This window comes from Xiphophorus maculatus, chromosome 6 (assembly GCF_002775205.1).
Source record: "Xiphophorus maculatus strain JP 163 A chromosome 6, X_maculatus-5.0-male, whole genome shotgun sequence".
NCBI lineage: Eukaryota > Metazoa > Chordata > Actinopteri > Cyprinodontiformes > Poeciliidae > Xiphophorus > Xiphophorus maculatus.
The window spans coordinates 2,227,023-2,249,442 of record NC_036448.1 but is presented as its reverse complement, the minus strand read 5'-3'; the positions used below and the strand labels follow the sequence as shown (position 1 = coordinate 2,249,442).

The 22,420-nt window shown below is 36.9% G+C and overlaps 1 protein-coding gene across 2 annotated transcripts in view; it reads right to left on the bottom strand.

Annotated features, from left to right (window-relative positions):
• Positions 1–22,420, bottom strand: part of LOC102217965 (small conductance calcium-activated potassium channel protein 2-like) — an 86,759-nt gene that overhangs the window by 2,578 nt on the left and 61,761 nt on the right. The window contains exons 5-9 of one of the 2 annotated variants that reach the window (XM_023335198.1): positions 14,514–14,655; positions 13,257–13,367; positions 12,289–12,416; positions 11,848–11,856; positions 3,129–3,198 (exon numbers count right to left, since the gene is read on the bottom strand). In XM_023335198.1, coding sequence (XP_023190966.1) covers positions 3,129–3,198; positions 11,848–11,856; positions 12,289–12,416; positions 13,257–13,367; positions 14,514–14,655 — 460 coding nt within the window. The remainder of the gene's footprint in view (positions 1–3,128; positions 3,199–11,847; positions 11,857–12,288; positions 12,417–13,256; positions 13,368–14,513; positions 14,656–22,420) is intronic. The other variant, XM_005811058.2, reaches the window with a different exon arrangement.

The following is a 22,420-nucleotide window of genomic DNA, read 5'->3' as shown; positions in this document are numbered from 1 at the left end:
AGCTTAATTACACTTTTAAACTTTAAGGGGTAAATACAGTCAAGGCTAAAATGATTCCTACCTCTGGCAGATTCAGAGATTCAATCAGAAAGTTTGTTTCTGACAGGAAATCAGACATGCATCTCTCAAAAGATAATAAAACAACAAAGTATCCCTTTAATCTACTAGTCAAATATTTCAACTTTCAAATACTTCAAATAAACAAACCCAAAGCTGCTGAGCTGCTGCTTGCTTGTTTCTCTTGTGGTGAAAGTTTGCAAAGTTACACATTCAAAAATTAACAGCAATAATTTATGTTTATTGGCTTCTCATAAGAGAAAAAAGAGAATCATATTTTCTACCATGTTGTTCAAATCATTCATTATTTTACAAATTATATAAATTAGCCTCACACTAAATATGCTAACTAAAATTTAGCATAAAACCAAATATTTTGCTTGAAACTAAATACTTAGCAAAATAACACATACAACATTTTAGTTTTACGTGTTATAGAACAGGGTGAGCTACTTTAGCAAAATCATCTGCAAATTGTTCTTTAAATTAAGACTTAAAATGTAGGGATCTTCTAGACATAAAATGCCCTGGTTGGAAATTTAATTTTAATTAACTTCCAAATGACATTAAAAGTCAGAGTCAATATGCCTCCAGAGCATTTCCAGTGGATCAATCTTAAATAATGATATAGCTGGTGTAAACTTGGCTTAGCTAGTTACAGATATTAGAAATGAATAAAACTTGATTCACATAGATGTAAAAATTTGGATTTATTCTTTTACATGGAAAACTAGAAAAGGTATTAAACTAGAAAAACTAACTTTCTAGTTAGTTTGAAATTCCAGGTGAGAGCGCTACACTAAATATTAAGCCAGGAGCTAAATATATAGCTTCAGATACAGTGACTGTTGCTGTGATATTTTAATTTATAAAAATGTTACAGAGAGATAATAATGTATCATATTATGACATATGATTACTGATTTGGATGATGTTATTAGGTGAACTCAATAAAAAAACCTGTTTTGTTTTATTGTTTCTTTTGAATTGTCTTCTGTTACCCTCTCTATGGAAACATTTACCTGCCAGATAAGAAACAAATTCAGAATATTAATCCTGTTTATATGAAAAACTCTCATTTTAAAGAGACCCTAAACTCACTAAAATAAGAACGTTTTCTTGTATAATGAGATATAAAGATATGTTCCTCTGACAGACTGCAAATTCTTAAAAAGTAATATATGAGGTCCTGCTGACTACCTTCTCCCTCCGTTTCCTCTAGATGACATTCAAACATTACGTTCTACAGTTACGACCTCTCGCTTAAACAAGAACATATTTTAATTTTGATAAGATTTAAAACTCATTATAATGCCTTAAAGTAATTATAACGGTTTTAATATCTGGTTAAAATGACTTTTGTCTCGTTATAACAAGATACAACTCTTGAATTTATTTCTTTGCTCTGGCAGTTCAATATTTCTGTACTGCAAGAAATTAAATGTATCATGGTTACAGCTATTAGCCTGCCAGCTCTCCTAAGTGCAGAACAGAATACAGTTAAGCCCCAAATTATTACTATACCTGACAGATTTAGATGTAAAAAATTCTTTTTCATTTAACCAGGAAGTTGGTTTCTCATAGGAAAGGAGACAAGCAAGTGTTTGAGGTTGGAATATTTCCTTGCCATCACCCTAATTTTTAACTTCCTCCACAGATTCTCAGTCATATTCAAGCCAGGACTTTGGCTGAGTGCCTACAAAACGCTAAAGGCCCGACATACTTCATCTGAAGTGCCGAAATCGGCTCTCATTACTGCAGACACGTGATGAAAATCGCCTCATTTTGTTTGCACAGAGGCTGAACTCGACACCAGAACCTGGTCCAACAATGTCAGCAGAGCTCTGTGTGAGGGACTGTGTGATTGGCTAGAAGTTTGTTAGTTAATATGCTCAGACATCAGTGTTGATGTTTCTCTTCAGACATGGATACTTTTGAGGAACGTTTATCTGATACAGTGAGGAATTGTACTATTCTTCACTAAATAACTGTGATAAAAATAAGACTGGCAAATGATTAATTATTCCTGCATGGAAATTGTAACATTGTTGTTCACAGAGTAGGCTGCCTAGGGAAGACCGTGGTGCTAGCTCCATGACCGTTTCATTATAAAATGGAGGGAGAATGAAGAGGGGGGAACCCAGGAGGTTTGGGGCATGAAGTATGCTGAAGCGGGAGGGGCGTCTCCCTGGCGATCTGCACTGTTGTATGAAAGGTGTGTGTGAATATGAACGTCCTGAAACCATGTGACTGCATGTCAACTGTTGGACTTTTTTCATCCGGGTCGATCAGTGAAAAGAAGGAGTTGTGAACAATGACATTGAGATTTTGTGCTGTTTATCTATTATAGTCTGCCTTTATAGGGTTGTAGCTTATCAGTGGCAGTTTGCATCGGCCATGTTTCCAAAATATTGAGCAATTAGTGAGAGCAAGTCAGGCCAAGAGGAATGTTAAAGTAATTTTATTGCTGGCAGTAGAGGATGGTTGTTTACAGTGCAGCAACTTCTGGTAAGCTTCATAGCGCAGCTTCCTTCACGGTCAAGTCGGCGCATTACATATGTCATGGCCAAATGTTAGCAACTGAGTGAAATCAGATAAAATTGTTTAAAACTTCAACAGAGTCCATGCTTCCAGCAAGCAATTGTTTATCATCAGCCAAGAGTTTACATTTTCTGTACAAAGCAAGGTGTTAGTTTTTACCAGGCTAACTTGATCCTACTTCTCATATGTGTACATTTCTTCATTTATGTTCTTTACAATTCTCTTTGACATCCATGCACCTTTTTACACTCTCTACAGTTTCTGATGTCTAAACAGTCTTTATCTCTTGTTTATCACGTCTTAACTTCACCTTCCACTGCAAAAATGCTTTAATAAAGAGTTCAAAAACACTTTTCTGTAACTTTGCATCTTTCTGAATATGAAATTTTGATTTTTTTTTTTTTATTATGGTTCAGAAAGGCTGTAAATAAGACTTTTTTGGTATATAGTTTTATTCAAATCAGCTTTGCGTTAAGATTTTAGCAGCTTAGTATAGAAAGTTTTGTTTTGTAAAAGCGAAGAAGCCTTACCTTTGCAAGGTCCACCAAGGTGTTGGCCTGATCATTGAGTTTTCTCTGCTCCATCTTCACGCTGCGTAGTCTGAGTGGGGGCAAGGGGGGATGTTAACAGGAGAAAGATAGAAGGCAAAGTAGAGAAAGACGGATGCAATGATAAATGTGGAGAAAAGAGAGCAAGAAGGAGAGAATATGTGGTTTTAAGGAATAAAAAAGGGGAAAGAAAGGCCAGTAAAGAAGAAAGAAAGAGGAGGGAAATACATTTTATTTGCTGTGTTCTCATATCAATCAAGCTGAAATAAAACACATGCATTGTAAAAATACTGTATCTTTCAAATCAGTACATACATATACTTTGCAAAACTGTATATGTATATATAGAATACAAGGAGATGTGCATAAAAGCAAGCATACTTGGTCTTGGTAAATACATTGCAAACCAAAACATGCAGAAGTACAGAAGCATACTACACTCATTTTCAGTGATTTTAAAGACCTGTGTGTTTTTAAAAACATTTCGAAGCAGCAGGGAGCAGAAGGTATTGCTGACGTGAAGGAAGGTTATTTTGAGTTACTATCTTGTTGCAGGTAGGGGTGGGCGATGGGGCAGGCTTCTAGAAACTTTTTAAGAGAGGTGTTTTGAGTACAGCAACTTTAAAGCCTCACAGAACACATAGGATTTCTTTGGTAAATAATCAGTAACTTGGTGTTAAAATTCTACTGTGTTTTCATTACATTCCCTGGTGGATTTATATAAGAATATGAATGAAAATGCAAAACATCTTCGACCCTCTTTTTGGCAGCATGATCTTGCAGCTTACATCAGTCAAAATGATAAATCAAATCACCCTAAACAGACTTCACTGCTTGGACCGCTCCATTACTTCTCTTACAGCTGCACTGAATAATGCGACTGCTTGAAACCTGACATGGAGATATCAGCCAAAAAAGAAAAAGTTAACTTTATTTGCAGGATAACTCTGGATGGTAGAAACTTACAACAATAAAATGATAAAATGTTCCAGAAGGATTGCATAGCAACTTATTGTTTATCTTATCATTTCTCTACCATTATACTGCAGAGACAAAGGTCTGTGTGCCAACCGTTATGTCCTGTGACTCTGAAATCTACAAACTAATATAATTAGATTTTCATGACAAAGTTGGGGCCAAAGTTAACTGTATATATAAGAATATAAGAATTGTCCTACAGTCCAAACAGCTCAAATAGCAAATTAAACAAACTAACTCAACATTTATGCCTAGTTCAAGGTTTTTATGTTAATTTTTGTCCCAGTTTTCTCCTTCCATCAATCTTAAGACCCCCCCGATCATCAGGGTGGCTCTTAGGATAACCTTAAGAGATATTTCTGATGTGCTAAGAGTGATCTGGTAATCTCAGAAGGACATGTTGGATTGTCTTGGCCCAATATCGTAGCATGTGTGGTGTTCCCTGACAACAAATGAGAACACAGACTGTTGAATGTGATGTGTAGCCAATCAGAAAGAGAGGTGATGTAAGCATGGAGGGAGATCTAAGATACACAGAAAACAAAACAACTTGCCATGAAGCACCAGAAAGTCCTGTGGATGCTGGAGGCAGCTTTGTATTGTTTTTTTCTCTATCAAATTTATTCCACAAACTTTTGCCACTGCTTCTGTCCAGTCAGCCATGTTTGTTTACTCTGAACTCCTGCTTGGTTTCACAACATTTCACATGACATCTGAATGTTGGTGAGTGAAATTGATTCGCGTGTGATGTGTTGTTCCTGTTGTGTGACTGAGCACAACACACTGCATGACCAAAACTGTTATACCTAAAAATTTTCATTGTCGTTTGTGAGGTCTCAGGTTTTGAAAATTGGTCGACTGTATTAAAATCTTCCAGTGTGAGCCAGGCATTAGCAAGATGGAGAACAACTTAAAGACTTGCCAAAGGATTGGCAATTATTGCATCATTAATCATTTTTATGCCAATTGTTTCATGATGACAATTGCGATTGTATAGACCAGGTTTAACTAACCCTAATAACCTTTGCAAACCCAAAACTAACATTCAGTAACCATAGCCACAGTTTGTTTCAGAAGAGTGTCAGTCAATATGAATATATTTGAAACTATAACAAAGTGCAGTTTTTCTGTTCTACTTAGTGATAGAATCAGACATCTTAATGTTCTGAACTAACTTATTTTTTAATGATTACATTTTTTAAGTGCTTGACGTAGATCTGCTGTCTATTACCCAAATAGACAGTGAGAATTTCTTAAATACATTTTTAGCATCACTTTTATTGTTTTGCAATAAATACCAGTGTGAGGATTTGGTTTTCTGTGTCTATTTAGTTCATGTGTCGTATCCTTTGCCCCTCATTGCTCCCAGCTGTGTCTCGTGTTCCCTGATTACCCCTTGTGTATTTTATCCCACCTGTGTGCCCAGATCCTTGTCAGATCCTTGTCATGTCGTGTGTCTAATGTCACGCCAGTGCCTGCGTTTCCTTGTCTCATTGCTCACCTGTACTGCCTGGATTTCTGTGTTCTTGATTAAAACCACCATTCTCACCATAACCTGGGTGGCATGTCCATCCCCACCACCAACAACACCACACAATTCATGACAACCGGTGGTAATTTTAAAAGTTTATGTCACCCATCCCAAGTTTTCTACATACATATCGACTAGAAAAGCTGGAAACAGTGACGTCCTGAACAACCACTGTTGACAAGAAAGCTGGTGATAACCTATAACTTTAGCTAACCTGTTTACACCCAAAGGTCACTGTGAGCCAAAAATTACTTTGGTAAAGTCTTGATAGTTGTCAGGTTTTTCTCTGAAAGAAACGATACAGCTTTGATTTGGTCTTAGGGAACAAAAATTATCCAAGTGGCGTTCTTAATGCTACTGCCAGCTAACTCCTTAATTATGTCCTGCTGTGTTTACTTCATTCATATTGTGGTAGCATTAATATTTTAAAAGGTATCTGACATTTTAAGAATAAGAATTACTTTATTCATCCCAGCAGGGAAATTATTTCGCAGTTACAGCAAGATTTTTTTATACACAGATTAACACACACACGACAGGAGCTGCGTCTGCAGGCAGCCAGCTGAGCCAGCGCCATTTTTGAAGGAGGACATCGTCGGGACCGGGAGTCGAACCAGCGACGTCCGCGGGTCTAAGGCCTCCAAATGTGGGGCGTGCTAACCCCCTGCACCACCACAGCACACCCCAAGAGTTGGACACTGCAGCTTAACTATACTTCATATTATAGGTAGTTGGTATGGATGTTGAGGGTGTAAGTAGTAACACCATGGTGGATCTGCAGTTTTGTTGGTTTCTTTCTCCTGCTCTTTGTCAGATTCTGGCTCCAACATGTTGGATAGAAAGTCTACCATTGTTGTCATTTTTAATAAAAAAAGTTTCTCTGCTAGTAGATAACTGTATCACTACTGTACTATCAAACTACAAAATGGCCGAACAGGGTGGAGTGGAATGTTGTGCAACCTGGAGGGGCATAAAATGTCTTATTCACATTTTAAAAACCCCAGCAAAATGGGTTGCTCTACAATGCGTCAGAGCAAAGGTGGGTCTGTGGAATTCAGACGAGAGCATTGCAGTTGTTCTTCATATAGACCATACGTGAATGATTTACATATGAAAAGGAAAGATTTAAAAGCTAGATATGTCCACTTTAAAGCACCACACAGGAGACTATACCACAGAAGTTCCAGGAAAAAAAAACTTTTAAAAAAAAGTTTTTTGAGCATCTAACTTAACAGAAACATTAAATATTCTGCTAAAGGGAAATTGTAATCATATTTTAGAGTCAGAAAGGTAGAAATTGAGAAATTTAAAATATCAATAAATTACAATAGACTTTCCAATGCCGTTCAATTGAATAACACAAAAAAGCTCTTTTAGACACACCTCTCAAAAATGTAATACAATATTATCTCTGGATCCTAATATGCTCTCCAGAACCACAGTACTACTTCTGTTGTTAATAGTTCACAAATTATTCTTTGTTTTTAAATGTATAGCTTAATAATAGAACAAAAGATGATATAGTGAGCACTCTTTCAGTTGAAAACACTTTTTGCCCTATAAATATGAACAGGTGGAATCTCTGCATCAAGGGAAGGAGCAAACTAAAGCTGAGGGATAAGAACACAGTGATGACAGAGGGTGTTGTTTGTGAGCAAGTTTCTCACCTAAGACAACTTACTTTTTGTTCTTCTATCAGCAACCTAAACATGATAACAAATGCCAAAACCAATATTTGTTAAATAAATGGTATTAGCTGAATTGTTTTTTTCTCCCATAAAGAGACAAATAAATAATACAGAATATCAAAAAGGATTTTTAAAAATAAATCCATAACTGTCCTCGACTATTGCTGGAGATTGGGCCAGAAGGGAAACATACTCCCTTCAGCGGGTTTTGGTCGCGTCCTGATCAGAAGCCCAATCCTTCTAAAATGATTCTGATATTTTTCAAGTTTTTCCTAAAAATAATTCGGTTGAATTCAGAAGAACATTGTTATTTTAACACAAGTCAGTAAAGTTGTATAAGATCCTGTAAAAGTGGCAGAGATATGAACCATGACTTCCACTTAAAACTTAGGAATCAGCGGTGTAATAAAATGGGACCATTTATTACAATTTTGTGATTCATATACACTTTTTCCACATTAACGCAGTTAGTGTTAGACTTAGAGTCCAAAGAATCACATAGTTAGACTGAAAATATATTTAGATTTTGATTTTATCAGAATAAAATATATGTCGTGATTTTAAGCCAAATCACCCACCCCTAGTTTTAAGTCAGAAAGGAATCTGAATACTGAACTGGTCAAATGTTTTCCCAGAAGAATGCAATATGCTTCCATAGAGAAACCTTTAAATCCAGTTTGAAATAAAAAACAAAAGCATTCTTATCCGTTTTCATCCAAAAGTAAGACATGAACAAAAGGAAAAAGATGGCATGCCTTTGGTCAGTGCTGCAGGCAACTCAGTGGTAGGCTCACACTGGTCACTCAGGAAGCGTGCCATAGCCATGACTGATCTTTGTGCACAGTGAGCATGAGCTGCAGTAGTTTGTTCTGTGTTTATGTGTATGTTCACAAGCTGATGTGTGTGAAGGCGATGCCACAGATAAAAGATGGAGTTAACCAGAAACAAACGGCCTGTTAACGCTCCCGAAAATGCAGCAACACAGACATTCTGAATATGCTGCAATGAGACACCTGACATGTTTTGTGATGCCTTCCATTCTGTGGCTTTATGTCACTAATCAGATACATTATGACACTGTGGAGTCTGGGAAAGTTGGATTAAAAAAATGTGCTAGTCGGTTTATTGTGACATCACGCAGCCATCATCTGTATGTATGAGAGGACAAATTTCCCTGTTTGGCAAATTATGAGACAGAAGGCCTTTCAAGGTCATTTATTCATTCAGTATATTAGAGCAGAGAGAGAGAGACTATTTCAATAGGACACATTTTCATTATTGTGATTATTTATATGTCATCCTTTCTCCTGGCTTTCAAAGCAAAAAGACAGTACAGCAGTCATGGTTTCAAAACTGCCAAGATCTTTGAGTTTTAAATTCCTTTTGAGACTCAAGGAACAGTTCTGCATTGTCAATAATGTCTAGTTAATACGGCAAGATTTTTATGCCGATTTTTGTCCCACATTTCTCCTTCTGAAAATCTTAAAGATGCCCTGCTTATCAGGATGGCTCTTAAGATAGTCTTAAGCGAGATTCCTTAGATGCCGTGTGTGTTAAGAGTAATCTGGTCCTCTGAGAAATACGCCGGGACCGCTGTGATCTAAAATCAGGAATAATCAATCTGCTGATTGTCTTGGAACGATATGGCAGCGTGTGTGGTGTTCCCTGACAACAAATAAATACACAGCCTGTTGAATGTGATGTGTAGCCAATCAGAAACAAGGAGACAGAAACACGGAGGGGAATCCAAGATACACAGAAGACAAAGTAACTAGAAAGTCAGGTGGATGTCTCAGACGGTTTTATTGTTTTTTTTTCTGTTAAATATATTTTACAAACTATCGCCGTTGCTTCTTCTCAGTCGGCCATATTTGTTTACTCAGAACTCATATTTGATCTTTGCGACATTTCCTGTCTGACATTCGAACGTTACTGAGTTAAATCAGTTCGTGTGCGTTGCTCATGTCGTGTGGCTGGCAATCACACACCGTGTCACCAAACCTGCTGCAGCTAAAATATTTTGTCACCATGTGTGGCCAGTCAGGGCTTGAAAAGCGGCCGACAATTTTAAATTCTCGTGTGTGAACCCGGCGTTAACTGTCCAAACATAAAGACATTCTCCTAAGTGTTTCTCTTGGTTAAAAGTCTCCAGGAACATTTCTGTCTTTGAAAAACAAGAACATTCATGGGTTTGATAAATGAGAAGCCTTACCAATTTGTTTGTAAGAGAGTGATGCTTTAAAACACATGCTGGCAACAAACTCTGCAAGTTAGCATGCCTGTTGAATAAATTATTACTGCATGTGACGGTCTGCCAAAATTCTACAAGCTAGCACGTTTTTTTTTGTTTTGAGAGCGGATTGCAAACTCACTATTAGAGCAACAAACATCTCGTTCTAACGGCCTGCGATCTCCATGGTGACTGACCACACTATAAAGTGTCTTCTGTCACTCTTTATAACAAAAAAACCCCAAAACTAGCCAGCATATTCCAGTAACCCATAATGCTTTACGTTAAATGTGTGGACAACTTCCCAAGAGGCATTTGTACATGTAAAGTAATGATTTTTTGCTGAGAAAATGTGGAAAAACAATTGGGAAGGCTTCATCTTCAGTCAGAGGCTTCTTCAGATTCGCTGTAATACTGGCTGCTACAGGAGATCTTTCCTGCCTACAATCATTACCTTCTACAGCAATTCTTTGAAGAATTTTAACCAATATGAGCTACAACAACACGGAATTTCCCTTTGGGATCAATACAGTATTTTGAATGGAACTGAACTGAATTTTCCTCTGTGTGCTTGTTGTTGACAAAGTGAAAGCCGCTAACATGAAGGGTTTTCTGGGGTCACTCTGAATGCAGATCTCTGATCAGAGGAAGAATCACATTTCACTTTGGACATGTATTTTAACTCGCCTGCGATGATACAAACTTAGGCCTTAAAACATTTTAAATCTGTTCAGATTTAAGATAATTTATTCATTAAATTGATTAAATTGTTTCATTGTTTGTTCTTGTTTTATCCAAGAGATCCAGATGGTCTTTTATGATGTGACAAACCTACAAAAAGCAAACAACCCCCTCCTCGTCGCCCCCCAAAAGATTTGTGCACATTTGCTATGGAAACGCAGCTCCTATGTAAGCTCCTGGATCTTCATTGTTTGTTATTAGATCCTTTTGTTACTCTTCTGGTACCGAGTCTGTTTTCTTCCCACTTTCCAAGATCTGAATTTGTTCTGTAAGTTATTTCATGTTATGAAAATATTCTGTTTCAATGCAGCTCTGATCTGCATTTGGGTCCAATTCAAACACGACACTACTCTGTGTCCCCAGAATCAGAACCAAACATTGAGGAGCAGCATTCAGTTTTTATGCTCCATTAATCTGGAATAAACAGATTAGTGTTTAGTCAAAACTAAATTCCTTCAAATTACAGTTAAAACGTATTTTGTTCAGAGTTGTGCTTGTCTGAAGGTTCCATAATATTAACTGAAACATCATTAATTTTAGTCTATAGTCCAATTTTGCTTTCTGTTATGTCACTGCAATGTATGATTTTATGTTCTCAGCATGTAAAGCACTTTGACTTGAAAAAATCTATACTAATAAACTTTCCTTGCCTAAAATAGCAACCTTTAAGCAGTTGTTAAATATACTTTAAATTACACATACATTTCTGAATTAAAAATGTATTTTTATTGCTCTGATATAATATTCCAATCTTAAATTCATTTAAGATCAGTATTAAATAGAGTTACTTTTTATTAATGTTCCATTATATTGAATGTTTCTTTGTATAAAACTCAAGAAAGCTCTTAAATTTAAGCAGCTTTGAAACCATATTGTTTTTTGTTGTGGTTATAACATTGTTAGTCTAATACCAGCATAACCAAGTCTAACATGGACTAGGGTCTAAAAACATGTAACATAAAGACTTTTATACACAGTTTGATTCTTGTGTTGTAGATTGTTTGCTTTGAGATTATTTCAGAGAGGAAAAAGACAAAAACCAACAGCAAACAGTTCAGCTTTTTTTATGTAACTACAGTATGTTACACAGTTTGGATAAATGTCATCACAAAACCATCAAAAGTGTGGGATGAGTTCTGCTGATGACGATTAATATAGCCCCGGGAGCAGCTATATTAGTCATACTTGTGCGGTAGATGAGGATGATCTTGGCCAATAAAAGGTCCAAGCTCACTCTCTGCGAGAAGCTTTTTCTTTCACACATTCTCTCCAGACAACCCTTAATTACTGACACAAAGTGTTGGTGGCAAAATGTTGATGTTTTTTTTGTCTCATTCCATTCAAGAGAGAATGGGAAGGAGAAGGGAGGAAATGGAACACTGAAATAAATAATAAATAAATAATAAAAAAAAAATCAGCATCCAAGATTATTATTCTTGTCCTCATGCATGTCAAACGCAGACATGGAGAGTGGAGGAGGAGGAGGATGTTGAGGAAACAGTAGGAGAAGGATACATAGAAGACTTAACTTACTTCTGAGCTCTGCGGTGATAGAGCAAAACAAGGACAGAACACAGTACAGAGTTTTAACCTCACAACATTCACGAAACGAGTGAAACCATTACACTTGTCGCTGTAAGCGCAGGGTAAAAGAGGGTCGGAGGGGAGAGGGGGGCAGGGAAATACGAAGGACCATCACAATACTTTGAGTGTGTGTGGGTGTATGAGGGCGTGTGCGCGTGTGTGTATCTGTCAAAGCTTACATGTAAGTGAGTATGACAATAAAAGGAGCAGCTCTACAGGGTGATAATACATAACTATCGCTACATTTCTTCACCATGTTAGCAACATAACCAAATATGAGGTCTAAATATTTGAACCTTAAGTGAGATTGAAACTTATTTTTACTTTCTGCAGAGAGATTTTAATTGTCAGTTTAAAACGTTGATGAGCGAACGGGAGTGCAGGACTTACTGGTGGATGGCTTGGAGAAACTTGCGCTGGTGTTTCCGCACCTTAGCGTGATCGATCTTCTTCACCAGCTTGGTGTGTTTGTAAATGAGCCATGTTTCCCTGAGTACATTGGCAGCTGTGTTCTTTACCTGAGGCACAAGAGTGAAAAAGACATTTGATATCACAGATCTGGCTCTGCTTCAGTGTATCAGTTTCTGATTGAATGATTAAACAGGACCATGTGGGAGATGGGAGATACAAGATAAAGGTAAACTGGTGGAAGCTATCTGACACAGTGTCAGCGTCGTACTCTCGTGTCTGCTGGAAAATGGGAAAAGTACAAATTAACGTTCTGCTTCATGGTGAAAACCTGCTGAATTCAAATCACTGGAACTCACACTGTCGTTAGAAGGCATGTCTACCGTTGTGTTTCTCAGATTCATTGAATTTTTCCATCATTCCGCATTGCTAGTTTGAAACATTTTTTTATAAAATACAAGAGAAATCTCTAGCTGCCGCCGGGCACTTACTGGTTTCTCACTTGATGACTGTATGTTGTTTGCATGACTTTTTATTTTTGTGTTTTTATGATTTAAAGCACTTTGAACAGCCTTGCTCCTGAAATGTGATGTACAAAGAAACTTGACTGAATTTGATTGATGGATGTCATCTTGTGTTTCCAGTTTATAACTGTTTCACTGGTTAAATCTACCGGTACTCATTTCTAAAACATTATCAGTAGTTTCTATATTGTCACCTTCCTAAAAATAATGGCCTAAGTCATTTTTGCCAAAAGCCATTTCAGCAAAAAAAAACTTTTGGAAAAAATGGTTTAGGGTATTATTTTAGAAAGATGGTATAGAAATACAAAGATCCAAAATAGACAGGAAATGTCATGGGTTAAAAGTTTACAGAGGGACTTTGTTTATAGGCTTTGTAAATCAACCTGCAGCAGACTACAGTAAGTGCAGGTAGAAAATGTAACTCACTCGTTTGCAGAGTTGTGTGTCCATCATGAAGTTGTGGACATGCTTCTCAGCCTTGGTCAGCTCCAGCTTCCTGGCAACCACTGCTACCACCAGCGCAGTGCAACCTGCCCCCTGTTGTTTAAATGTAATGACAAACACAAAAGCACTTGGTTGGTGACATTTGAAAACATAACATGAACTATATATATGTGCTTTAACATTACGAAAACACCTGCAGCCCCTAAAAATCTGAAAAGTGGGAATTGCATGCACTTTCAGCTCTCTTTACGCTTTAATACTTCTGAGTAAATTATTAGCAACCAGTTGCCACCAGAAACCATCGGTGTTTCGTTAATCCCACAATAAATAAGGCTGTTCAATGAAGCCCCTTTGTAGTTTTCTACAAGCAGCATAGGGGAGACAGAAGGTGCTTGATCAGATAAGAAAGTTGTCAGTTTTGCCTACATACAGAATGTTGTTTGTTTGGAAACTAGCACTGCACATGACCCTTCAGCACTTAGAAGCTGGTCAGAACTGATGGAAGATCAATTAGCTGCTGCACAAGACCTGAAATTGGGGCAAATGTTTACCTTACAGAGTGAGGAAAACCCTAAACACACAGCCAGAGCTACAATAGGATGTTTATAGGATAGTTAAGAATGGCCTAGTCAAAGTCCAGACTTGTCTGAGACAAGTCTTGAAAATTGAGAAACTTCTGCAAAGAAGACTGGACCAAACCTTTCCAGCAGAAGGAGCTGCTGGAGCCACACTGCTACAAACTGAGGGAACAAAATGCACATCAACAAACTATTTATGGGGGTTGAAAAAACAAATGCACATCACACTTTTCAGATTTTGAAAACCCTGTTATCATTCCATTTCCACTTCATAATTATCCACTACTTTGTGCAGGCCTAACACCAGAGTGGTTTCAGTAAATGAATAAATTAGAAGAAATCAGAAGTAATAGTAACTGGTACATTTTTAACTTGGTTTAACTTTTCAGCACAGCAACCTATCAGGCCATCCTCAGTCCTTCTAAAGAGAGCTGAATAACAGAACAGATGAGTGAGCTCTGCAGGGCGCCATTAACCACAGCTACAGTTAAAAATAGATGCCAAGACATTAAAAGTGCATTCACACGTGTAAGACAAGGTAAAAGAGGTATTAAGGGTCTCAATCCAAGATTTTATTTTGATTGATTAAAAAATGTAATAAAGTAAAATTTTCCTTCCATATATTTACTGATATATTTCAATAAAAACAAAAGAAACCTACCATGATCCCTGTAAGAAGACACACGCCTTTCCCACAGTACGTGTGTGGTACCATGTCACCGTAGCCAATAGAAAGGAAGGTGATCGAGATGAGCCACATGGCTCCCAGGAAGTTACTGGTCACTTCCTGTTTGTCATGATACCTGAAACAATAAAGACAAGGAGAGACATGCTCAGAAAAAAGTAGCCACAGTTTCATGAATGCAAACATGCTAAAGAACAGGATGCTCTGTGAGTCAAACAAGGCCTGTGGCCGGAGGGAAATACGGAGGAAGAGCATGATGCAGTGGGAGACCTCTGCTCTAAAACAGTTTGGTGCGTTAGCTTCAAACTGACGCAGCTTAATGGATAGCAGTAGTTTGTAGGGATTTTAGACCAAAGTTCTTGTGCTAAACCAGGTTCTGGTTCTTATGGTGCATTCTATATCTGCACTGAAAGCCTCATGAAATTTGCATTCTGACTCAAAAAGTTGTAGGTTCCCACCAACCCTCAACCTCAGAATTCAATATGCCATATGTATAGGCACACCAAACTGGAGACTTGAGGTCAAATTAGCTAAACATGATTCTGTAGGTGCCAACTGACGAGAAAGTGAGACACAGTGACAGAAAGAAAAAAGAAGGAAACAGAATCTGGAGGAAAAACCCTCAAAGGTTAGTTGTATATGTACAGAGAGGCTGTGGACCATTCAGCAGAACATCCAACAAACCTTTGGGTCTGAAAGGCTTCCAAACGGGTTTGATCCATATGAACTTCTGGACAAGAAGTGATGCCGTAATGCTCCTGTAGTTTGTTGAAAATTTTGCACTTGTCCACAAATACATATAAACATAAAAAAATATATCAAAGGCAAATATTTGTTGTCATCTGTATAACCTTCATCTTTAGTTACAGATGACATGAGAACTCCATCAAAGTATTTTAAATAATCGAAGAATGACTTCTTATCTATATTAGATCAACTTCAGGACATGAGGCCCAGCAGGGCAAAGATCAGTCCTCTGTAAGAATACCTGATGGTGGAATACAGTTCCCTCATCATGACGCTAAACTACCACATTGATGGGGCCTGCTAAGCTAGTAATGTCTGCTTGTTACTGGTGGGAAGATCTCCAGAAAACTTTGAAAATAAGCAACTTTCTGTTTCTTTCATGTCACTGAGATCTACCTGACAACATTCTTTAGTAAGCACTGGGATTTTAACCTCAACCCACATAAACCATACAGTTTATGTAATGCTGAGGCCTGGATCTGTCATAGTTCTACACTAACTAAGGCTAGCATAGCGCTCAAAGATGTTATGGCTGATAGCTGCAGCGATAAACAGTTTATTTCCACTTCTGGTAGCCTTAATATATCATGTAAATGTACATCATCTATTTTTTAAGATGTTCCTTTAGTTTTTGGAGCCAGAATATTCTGTGTACTTAATTTTTATTAGCTTGTGTTGCTAACAACAATCCAATTAGCAAATGTTGCTTCAAATAGTTCACATTAACAGCATGTTCTATGAAAACACTGATAAGGACCGTGTCGTTTTACCAAATAAGTGGCTTGTTGCCAGGTGGTAACAGAACCAGAAAAGTCTTGCTTGATTGATCTTCTGTCATTTCTGATTTCGAGTAGGAAATCAGGACACAAGAAGAAAACTTGTGGTTTTTTTAAAAACCTAAAAAAAATTTGACCTAATTTTTTAGATCAAAGATTTTTACCTAAATTTTGACTAATTTTGTCAAAACTTTTGACCTAAAAATTCTTTTTGGGCCTAAATTAGAAGAAATGCACCTATTTCCAGCTCTGATGCTTTTTCCTAAGCCCAGCAGGTGGTGCAACATAGAACAATTTTTTTTATATACCAGAGTTATTGGTTTCAGAAGTGGTTCTGGTTTCAAGCACTGGTTTGGCACAAGAACTTACTTATTTTCAGGCAGAGATAATGAACTTCTGCAGAGAAACTAGTGTGACATATGGAAAATAAAAAAAATAGTTTTTTATACACAATATGCTTAAACTATTGGAAAACAGTATCAACAAAAGACATTCTCAGAGTCTTGAAAGATAAAAAAAATAAAAATTTTGACCAGGGACATTCATAAAATGGCTGCGGACTCAAATCCTTTACAAAATACCATTGAAATTAAGTTTCAAAGAACATTTTTCAAATGTCAAAGAAAGAACATCTTTTACCAGACATTATGGTACAAAGTGCCACACATCAATTCAAACTCATGTTGACAAATGCAACTAAACAAATACATGACAGTGCATTCAAAATGGTAATATTGCTGCAATAAATCAAACAGTTGACTGATTGGTCACAGTGTGTGACAAATGCTCCATCAGAGATTAAGGTGCTGAAAGAAAAAAAAAAAAACTTTGAACATACAAATGATCACAGCAAACATTAAAGTAGCTTTCACCAATGTTTGAAATGTCAAATCATAGGCCAACAAAGTGTATGAAAAATAACTTTACAAAGAAATAAAAAAAATTAAAAAGCTGAAGAAGCCCAAGATTGAGGATGGCATTCCGATAGCTTTTGCAGCAATGCAAAAGTCTGTTACAGAGGCAAATATGCCTTGTGCACCTTTGTTCAACTTGCTTAATTATAACCAATGGGCTGTCTTGGAGAAGTTAAGAGAGTTTTCTTTATTTTATTTTAACACTCCAATGGGAAAAAAAACTGCATAAATTCTAACTACTGAGATTTTTTTAAGGGCAGAGATGCACCAATAAAAGTCCTGGTGACACAAATAGTGTCATTTTGAATTTGATCAGCCCAGACACGTGAGCGATTGCGATTGATTGGAAACTTAAAAATACCAACTTTTTCTAATCAGTGAACCCATCATAATGTGATTCTCAATTTGATCAGCCCAGACACGTGACTGATTTTTTTGAGATCATACTATCAACCAAAGACTTCAGGGTGAACACTGTTACTGGGTGAAAAAGACTAAAGGTTGGAAGTTGATTCTAGATGAGGCGTTAAGCATGAGGTCAGAGGAAACACAGAAATGCTCACAGATCCACAGGAAGTGAGAGGGAGGAACACTTTAAGGAAATAACAGAAAATAAAATCTGCTCTGTTTTAAAATTCTATTTTATTCATTTTATCTTTTCACTTATTTATGTTACAGCAATAGCTAGATTTGGAAAAATTGATAGCTTTGCAGAACTCTGAGTTAAAGCTGCAGTATGTAACCTTTACAAAAATGTGTTTTTTACAAATTTGTTAAAACTGTCAGTATGTTGTGACAGTTTAATATGAAAACCAAGCTCATCTGCCTCCTCACAGTGCCACTATTGCTATCTGCAGAAATGTGCTACTGGTGGAGAAACAACTTAGCATTCCAGGAAAACTGTTCATCTGCTGTCATCATGGCTATGCTAACTAACCTGACCATTTGAGTGAATGAGGGTGATTAACAGTGCTAAGACCCTGCCTCTCATTGGTCGTTTCTGACAGAGCTGTGTATTTGTTCATATGACAGCAGGACCATAGACAGATTATCTCTCATATTTTGTCACCACATGTTGATAGTTTTAATAAATAAGTAAAAAACATGTTTGTTTTTTAAAAAAATACATGCTGCTGCTTTATGGTAAACATTTATTCTCCACGAAATAAACACAAGCTAACCATGCTAATATCATTTGCTAAATGTAGTTTAAAATGTAAAGTCTGTGGCAAATTTGTCTCTCTCACATGCTGCATGACTCGCGTTTGGCCTCTGACATGAAAGTTAAAGAATACTTTAAACCCAATTCTCATATCAACAAATAATATAACTGTTAAAGTGAACCTAGATTAGCATGAACATATTTAACGGCTGGTCAAATATGTCCAAAAACCGAATAACAAAAATTAAAGTCGTAATAAGTGCGTCTTTTCTCAGGAAGAATTTAGTTCAATCAGTTAACTGCATTTTCCAAAGTGAATCTACCAAAAATGTCCAACAGATCTCCTCCAAACACAAAAGAAAAACTAAGGGTTCAGTTTTTTTTTCTATTAGAAAAAAACCCAACCATTGTTTCAGGTCAATTTTCTCCTCCAAGACAGTTCATTGCCACCAAATATTCTTAATCATCTACTCATGCCTTCTGCAGTGCATAAAACTCCCACTCCTCGTGTTCATGCTCAAAGTCAGGGGGAAACGAATTCCTGGTAGCTGTTCTGTGCCACAGCAGTGTGTGGCTTGTAGGATTCTAGTGTGTGATGACATGCACAGAAGCAGTCCGTTTTGTATCATGCAGGAATAAAAAGTTGTCTGCATCCTGCATGCTTCAAAGCCAGTATATTGAGAGCAGGAGTGCGAGGGGAAAACTCAGGGTCCATAATGTAGCACTGTGAATGAAGCGTCTTTGAGGACAGGCTCTCATTTGTGAAACATGGAAGGTAGATGCTCATTGAATTTGACAACTCTGTCTCTTTTACCTGCATTACAACACTTCACCAGCTGGCCTTTGATAGCTGCCAGGGGGCTAAACTTGTTCAGATGGCTAAATATTGTAATTACAAATGACTAGTATACAAACTTCATTCATCTTGGCATGAAGGCGTGCAGAGAATGAGTCATGTCTTCAGTGCAGGCTGAAATGTGCCGCATTTTCAACTTGGAGAACATGGTGCAGTACAGTGGGCTTCTTTCAGTAAACATAACCCAGAAGTATGCTGGGAGAAATGCTAAAGGTGTCATTTCTCCCTCTTTTATTATTAGCGCTAACTGGGGATGTCTCTGCTCTCTTCTTTGTAAATGAGAGACAGCAGCATGGAAATAGAAGGGACGTGATGAAAACAATATTTTCAAGCTCTCAATATACCGGGGCAGGTTTTCGGGTTAGCATGGAGAAGAGCTGGCACCACTTTCAACCTATTCCAGGGCAACAGATATGTCAGGAACCTAGAGTTTGTTCCCCACTTTGACTACATTGTTCTTAGGACACGTATGAAGTGTTTAAAAGGAGGCGATCAGTTATCCATTTCTGCATAAAACACGATACACAGTGGGACCTGAATGGTAAGAGGGAAAGGAAAAACATAGTCTGCATCTTTTCTCGAAAAAAATTAACTGCTTGTTCAAATTATCCACGGTCAAGCCTGGTACTAATAAGTCATTCCCAACAGTTGATGACTGAAGATATGACACCTAAGTGGCCAAAGTTAACAATCCAGCAGCCTCTGTTGATGTGAAAAGGCCCTAAAATAAATGAATCTTTTATTGCAAAAAAAAAAAAACCTTGGTTGGTCAGGATGAAAAAAAAATCTACCACAAAAATACTTTTTTTGTTTTGGTTTGGGTTTTTTTTTTACAAAACAATGATTGTGGGATGATTATAGTACCCTGAACAGCTTTTCTAAATAAAAATTTACTGAAGCATTTTTATAATTCATTCTTTCCTTTTTTAAATTGATCAGAGATTTTAGGAACTTAATATTTATAATCCATGACTTCCTGTTTTCCTGGAGTTCCTCTTTACAAATTTATTAATAATTTCACATTATTAATAAATTTGCAAAAATCTCAAATGTTTTTCTGTATTGTCATAATGGGGTAGAATTCTGAGTAAATTAATTTAATACATTTAGGATTGTACAATTGTGTTGTTCCTAATTTTGCTTTTCCCACATAACAAAATGTGGAAAAAGTAAAAGTGAAGTGCTGTGAATACTTTCTGGATGCACTCTAAGTATAATAACAAAAAGGTATGTCTATTACTCTTTCTTCACAATGGGACAGAAAAGAAAACATGCTGATCAATAATTCAAAAAGGAGCAACGTTTATCTTACCACCTCACATAATGAGCAGGATGTTATGTTTTGTCTTTTTGTCCCACCATCACAAACATGTATGTCAAGTTTTCTAAATTATGCTGAAACTTTAATAGCAACTGCGTGCTTTGGTCAAAACTTATTTGTCAAATGTGCTTCCATCTCCTCGTAAGATCGTAAGCTTTTCTTCAAAAAAGCTGCACCTATGCATGACCCTGTGTGATCATTTTGGACATCCACACATTTCCTGTGTCATAAAGAGTCCACCTCACATGCTGGATAACAGCCAGCCTCATACCTGCCTAAGATACAACTCCTTTCAAATTTCTGCCAGTGCAACCTGTCCATCCTATGTGCTGGATGACCTTTGCTCATTTTTTTGGAGTCACTGTTCCTGCTCCACTCAGGATGTCGTCACCATACCCTCTCATGATCGTTCTACCTGAGCCAGCATCTTGTTCGCTGAATCACTTAAATGCCCACCACTGGTCTGTATGTGTACTAAATTACATTTAGATAACTGGGCCACTGCGTCTGGACACCAAGCAGTCTGGATATTTTCAAGTGTTATCTGACTAAAAGGGCCCTGCAACATACAAGAAATGTGTCTTACATTTATGAATCCAGAGAATTGAATAGTCTGATTTTCATAACTGTACATTACCAAACTCTAAGGCCTGACTGTTATATGCTCGGGGATTCTAAAAAAAAAAAATCACATTTACAAGAAAAATTAACACTTTCAGGGTTGCCATTTGGCAACAAATCACTTGAAGCCCTTCCACACACATACATTACCTCCAATTTTACAATGTAGTGCACTGAAAGAGAGATGAGACCCTAAGAAAAGCAATGACAATGTTTAAATTTGTCACATAATTTTCTGGAGGGATGTTTGACACCCTTTTCTATAGACCTCTTCACATGGAGGGGTCTCACTATTTGACTCCTCAGAAATCATGAAAAAATAATTTTTATGACATTTTTTGACCGAGGAAAAATACATACTCAACAATAAATTAGGTAAGTTCATTTATTACCACAATGAATGACCAGTATTTGATAATTTAATAATGATAAATTGTTAAAATGTTGATGTTGCCATATGGCAACACTGTACCATTGTATTGCTAACCCAGCATATTGATCTTCTAGAGTCTGCTATAATCATGCATTTTGTGAGTCCTTTCCATATTGCATATGACTATAATTGATACTCTTTCTTCCATTTACATCATTACTACAACAATGTTTTATAGTTTCTTAGGAAGAAAACCAAACTAGCAGTTCTTTTTTTATGGTAGTGAGGATGCATTAGCATTTAGTGTTGAAGGAAATGAGCAGCTTGCAACTTTGCAATGAGACAGTGAGGATGATGAAGACTATAAGCCAGAGAATAAGAACAGGCAGGACAGGAGGACCAGTGAGGACAGGAGGAACAATGAGGGTGAACATGCAATTATTACTTGTGTGTTTCATTAAACTGGCAGGTTCATAACATACTAAAGGATATTTATTTGTTTTCCTCTTCCACTGTAAGCTGAGAGGAACTGCTTCATCAGCTTCTGCAAGCAGTAAGGCAAAGACGGCATGATCAAGACACTCAAATCCAATCAAAACCATTATATCAATGAAATATGCAAATAAATTAAATTGTTTTTAGCTTTCAAATGAGTTTCATTGTTAACTATTATTGCTACTGGAGACTATTTAGACTATGATTTAAGTTGTTAAATAAAGGTTTTTCCAATAATAAGCCAAACTCTCTTGTTTTCATTAATTTCCACTATGGTACAGTGTTGAAAATGGCAACATCAACAAAAAATAAATGAAAAAATAATATTTTTTAAAAATTTGTCTTTATTATGTTTACTTGGTTTATTTTATGTCAGAAAAACATCCCTAATATTTTTTTCCAACTGGCATCATTATGCATTCCATAGAGGGTTAAGCTAGGAGAGCTAACTCTGACACCATGTCCAGTATGGTGCTGGTGATGTATTTTTGGAAGATATAGGAATATTTGGAAATGGAAATGAAGACTTAGAGTCGCCTAGTTAAAGTCCAGCCTTCAGTTGGTGCTAAATGCTGTGGTAGGATGTCAAGGTAACAGTGGGTGGATGAATATCATTAT